Genomic DNA, 5,572 nt, shown 5'->3' on the forward strand with positions numbered 1-5,572 from the left:
TAGTTCTGCAAGAATTGCAAGAATGATATATATTCTTATGCGAGCACTCTCTTTTCTCAAACAGAAGAAAGGGTATGGGACATTTGAAGGCCACTGTACAACGTTACATATATTATGTATCTGTAATAAAAAATGAAAGAATTTTTTTTATATGTATTGTCTATTCTATTATTTAAAATTCAATCATAAAGTGCGAACGTTAGATTTGTCCGTAAATTTTTTAAGAAATACAAAATAAAAGATATCTAAAGCACGCATAACCGGCATAACAATCCCAGGTAGCACATATTAGTTTCATATACGTTTTTTGAACGTATACATAGTTTCATAATCGTAAAGAACCATTAAGAAACGTTTGAACAGAAATGTTTTTGAAACCATAATTTAAGACCATAATTTTTTACGTTTCTACAGTTAACAAAAATACCTATTTGTTAAATTTTTCCTTTCAAAATTATAATTTGCTTTATCTATATATATATATATAATAGCTTTACTAGCCTTCATTGAAACATTTAAATTTATATTGCACTACCCAGATAGCACATACACGTTTCAGATATGTTTTATAAGTGTTTTTCCGAAACATTTTATAACCGATTTCTAGAAACGTTTCTCACGAGTAAAAATGTCCATTCGAAAAACGTTCGATGGAACGTTTCTTTTTCGATAAAATAACGTTTAAAAAACGCTTATTATAGAATCTATTATAGAAACGTCTATTATAGAAACGTTTTGTATTAATGATAAAGACATTTTAGATAAAGTCATTTAAAATTCCTACTTTTTACGTCTTTTGAACGTGTTTGTCTTTGAGACATGCGTGAGAATGTTCTAGAAGCTTTATGCATATACCATCTATGACCGTCTATTCTTTTTTGAAGAAATTCTTGAACTGGTGCACATTCGTGCAATAAGTTAAAGTGAAACAAATATACTTGTCTCACTCTAACTTAATTGCATTACTATTGTACACCAGTTCAGGAAGTTCTTCAAAACGGAACACACGTTCAAATGTTCTTTCAATGGCCACAAATGTTCTTCCCCGATAGCACCAATAAATACTCATATAACGTCCATGGGCATTCTGAACATAATATGGACATCCATAGGATATTGTGTGCTGTCTGGGTTTCAGCGGAACGTGGCCTTGCCACGTTTTATTTTGCAACTGTTGGAAGTTTTCTAAGTTTGTCCGATGACAAATAGATTAAGACCGACAATAATTATAATTATGCGTACTGATGCCTCGTAATAAAAAAATATACATTACATATATATGAAAGATTTTTTTATATTTTTTATATATATTTCTAGAAAGTATATTTTTTATATATTTTTTTCATATATTATTATATTTCGTGTTTCTGTTTCAAATTCAATCATGGAAATTCTTTAACGAAACGTATGTCAACTTCGTTCTGTCAATTTCTTAAGAAACGCAAAACACCTTACGTGGGTAGTCTGAAAAGTTTTGAGCCTCAAACAAGTTTTTTTCGGTCAAATTCGGTCAAATTTTTCAACATAGTCTCCGTTTAAGTTGATGTTAGGCTCAAAACTTTTCAGATTACCCTCGTACATACCGTATTTAACATTTACTGATGTAGGACGCAATATCCGTTAGACGCGAATCCACATGAATATTTATAAATCTTCCTAATATACTTTCATAACGATTACTCTTATCTACGTGCGCGGAACGTGGTCAACAGGATCTAGTTATCGAAATTAGGGTCGAAAGTTGGGGGACCTCTCTTCCTCTTCTTGCACGGGTGTGCGTGCAATGCTCCGGCGAAAGGATCTCATCTCCGTTTAACAATGAACAGCATTCATTCAAGAATCCGAGAAGAGATATGATACCCTTTGATCATAATGTAACATAACGATAGTCATCCGGCGAGCGCGAACTACGCAGGTGAGGAAGGTAAGGTCCCCGAGGAAGGGAGACCGTGGAGAACAAAACGGATGGCGACGATTCGGCGACGAAGTCACCGCGGAACGACCACGTCGCTCAGTTCCTGAAACGTGGGCGCGAGGCACGCGTCGACAAACACCTGCGAAGACAACCCCCCGCAACCCTTTTCTCAGCGAGATGCACTTGCCCGTGGCGTTGACGATCCTCGCGTCGTCGTTCCTGATTACGCGAGTCTGCGCCCACCTAATCGCGTGGCGAGAAACGAGGAAGGAAGGACCGATACGGGACGCGATCGAGAGCGGAGCCGCCGCCGAGTACAACAAGTCCGACTGCGTCTGGAGACACGATAATGACGTTTGCCCGGATCCGGATGTGCACGTGTATCTGTACTCGCCGGGCCATCCGCGCGGACGCCTGCTGGATCCCCTAAAGCAATCGCACTGGCTCCGGAAGGATTACGATCCCACCAAGGACAGCGCGATCGTGATTCACGGATATGCAGGTGATTATCTCGGAGTCTGTGTTTCGACCTGAAATTTTATACCGGGAAATATTTGGGATTATCGCTCGACGGAACAATTTGGAACATATATTCGGAATTGTCATTATTATCAGATGTCGAGTAGAGTGAATTTGTGTGCTCAGAAATAAAGTAAAATAAAAATTCTTTATATTATACAATGATGAAAATCGCCATTTTCAAAAGAACGTTTATTAGCATCAAATGTTACATCGGTTGAGAAGGATAAAAAACGACGGTCAAAACGTCGTGACGATTATAATTGATAAATATGGTCAATTTTAGGTCGAATAAAAAATCTTTATTGTTAATTATTTACTGGTAGCGTAAAAGTTCCTGATTTGATTTAAAATGAAAATGGATATATATAATATCCCAGGTAGCACATACACGTTTCAGAAATGTTTTATAACCGTTTTTCCGAAACGTTTTATAACCGATTTCTAGAAATGTTTCTCATGAGTAAAAATGTCCACTCGAAAAACGTTCGACGGAACGTTTCTTTTCCGATAAAATAACGTTTAAAAATTAACTATTATAGAGAAACATTTTGTTTTAATGATAGACATTTTAGATAAAGACATTTAAAATTCCTACTTTTCACGTCTTTTGAACGTGTTTGTCATTGAGACCGGTAGGACAAAATTAATTTAAGTAAATAAGTGGATATATGTGCATGGATAAAATAATTTATTTTGTGCAATAATTAGTGCAATATAAATTTAAGGGGGTACCCCACTGTGTTTCAAGATAATTTTCAGGAATTAATTTCTAACAAAATATTTATGAAACACCAGTAATTTTTTTTTATTATCTTCTATACACATTGAAAAACGTGTCAAAATTTTGTTGCCTAAAAAAATATAAAACTCGTCGAGTTAAGTCGTTTCGCGCATCCCTATGATTTTCGGATGGTGTACATGATTTCGCGAAAACCAGTCGTCTGAAACAAAAATAAAAAATATGCTCATTATTTACATTGTATTGGCTTTCGTCTGACGGAGCATTTATATTTATTTTGCCCAATTGCAGTAAAAAATTCAGGAATTGTTTTCTCGTCGCCATAATGAAAAAAAAATAAAATGCTCCGTCAGACGAAAGCCAATGTAGATAATGAGCATATTTTTTATTTTTGTTTCAGACGACTGGTTTTCGCGAAATCATGTACACCATCCGAAAATCATAGGGATGCGCGAAACGACTTAACTCGACGAGTTTTATATTTTTTTAAGCAACAAAATTTTGACACGTTTTTCAATGTGTATAGAAGATAATAATAAAAAATTACTGGTGCTTCATAAATATTTTGTTAGAAATTAATTCCTGAAAATTATCCTGAAACACAGTGGGGTACCCCCTTAAATGTTTCGAAAAAGGCTATTAAAGCTTATATATATAGATAAAGCAAATTATAATTTTGAAAGGAAAAATTTAACAAATAGGTATTTTTGTTAACTGTAGAAACGTAAAAAATACGTTTCTTAAATCATGGTTTCAAAAACATTTCTGTTCAAACGTAAATCTTAATGGTTCTTTATATACGGTTATGAAACTATGTATTCGTTCAAAAAACGTATATGAAACTGATATGTGCTATCATGGGATATCATGAAAGTAAATAGTCTCTCTGTGCGATTTGACTGGATTTCGTTTCGATTTAGCTAAATATTAGTTGTGGGATTTTTTACTTTTTTTCCACAAAAGGGAGAACGTGTTTGAAATATATATTCAGATTCTAAAACGAGAAACTATTTTCCAAAAAACTGAATAAAATTTTTGAAAACTTATACTTCGGTGCTGAAAATGAAATACGAAACGAACGAGGAGCGTTTTATTCGAAGATCGAAGGGCATTCAAATTCCACGCGCTTGTTAAGGTCACCTAACAAGGCGACGTCTTTTAAACAGCTTTCTATAGAAATGTCCTTGATTTAGCCCTATGTCTCATTAATCTTTATATCGATCCACAGGTCCGTCGACAATAATAGCTTTAAAGGATGCTTACCTGAAGAATGGCAGCTATAATGTGTTTCTGGTCGACTGGGGGGCTTTAAGCGCCCGGCCGTGTTACGCGGCCGCGGCATGGAATATACGACCGGTAGCGAAATGTCTCGCCGGCACCCTGACGACCTTGAGACATCTTGGCCTGCCGATCGCCAGAACCACCTGCGTCGGGCATTCCATGGGCGCTCACATCTGCGGTGTTATGACTGATTATTTTTCCTTTAGAATGCATAGGTAAATATTACTTTGTAAACAGTTACGCGCGCAGTTATAATTTATGACGTGTACTTTCGGCGCTTGTGACATAATATGGCAGTTAGTTTGATTGTTCGGCCAAAATAACACAAAGTGAGTGTGAAAAATATTAAATATTAACTTGCAAATGCAAAAAAGATATTATTACAACCGTAAGAAAAAAACACTTCGTATAAATTAATTCTTTTACATACATTTATAGGATGCTCTACTCGCAATATGGACAACATGCGTTAAAATCTTGATGCAATATGTTCTTCGCAGGATAATCGGCTTGGATCCCGCGCGTGTGCTTGTCCGTCTGGGCCTGGTGAACCGTTTGAACACCGGTGACGCCGACTTTGTCGAGGTGATGCACACCAACGCCGGAGGCCACGGCGAGGTCGGTCGCGTCGGCGACGTGGACTTTTTCATGAACGGCGGCACGATGCAGCCCGGCACGATGCAGCCCTTCTGCGCGAATCAAACGATGTACCCACAGACGTGCAGCCACTTGTACGCGGTCTGCTACATGGCGCAGAGCGTGGATAACGGCGGGAGGAGCCTGATCGCGAAGTCCTGCTTTAGGAGATCCCCGTCGGGCCCGAGAACCGCCATCCGGGCGGGTAAATACGTAACGATAGGAGAGGACACCCCGATCAACGTCAGAGGATCCTTCTGCTTCAGCAACCCCGTTCCGCCGTACTGCCCGAAGTACTGGAACGGCCACGGCAACAAGAGATGCTGCATCCCGGAGATATTGGAGAAGGTACCGCCGAAGTAAGGAGGAGATAGAAGAGAACGACGTGAAGTATGACAACTCGACGAAACGCTTAAAATCGACAAGCCGTTCTAAGTCGAATTTCGAGCTCGACCTAACGCGACTCCGATACATTAATT

General features: G+C 37.9%; 1 protein-coding gene across 1 annotated transcript; it reads left to right on the plus strand.

Annotated features, from left to right (window-relative positions):
• Nucleotides 1–2,025: 2,025 nt before the first annotated feature.
• On the plus strand, nt 2,026–5,556 carry LOC112468747 (phospholipase A1 member A-like). The gene is made up of 3 exons (XM_025038082.1): nt 2,026–2,417; nt 4,405–4,672; nt 4,958–5,556. Exons 1-3 carry the CDS (start codon nt 2,093–2,095, stop codon nt 5,454–5,456), a joined length of 1,092 nt encoding a protein of 363 aa, XP_024893850.1. The 5' UTR covers nt 2,026–2,092; the 3' UTR covers nt 5,457–5,556.
• Nucleotides 5,557–5,572: the final 16 nt, after the last annotated feature.

This window comes from Temnothorax curvispinosus, unplaced genomic scaffold, assembly GCF_003070985.1.
Source record: "Temnothorax curvispinosus isolate PA1 unplaced genomic scaffold, ASM307098v1 QBEX01001947.1, whole genome shotgun sequence".
Taxonomy (NCBI): domain Eukaryota; kingdom Metazoa; phylum Arthropoda; class Insecta; order Hymenoptera; family Formicidae; genus Temnothorax; species Temnothorax curvispinosus.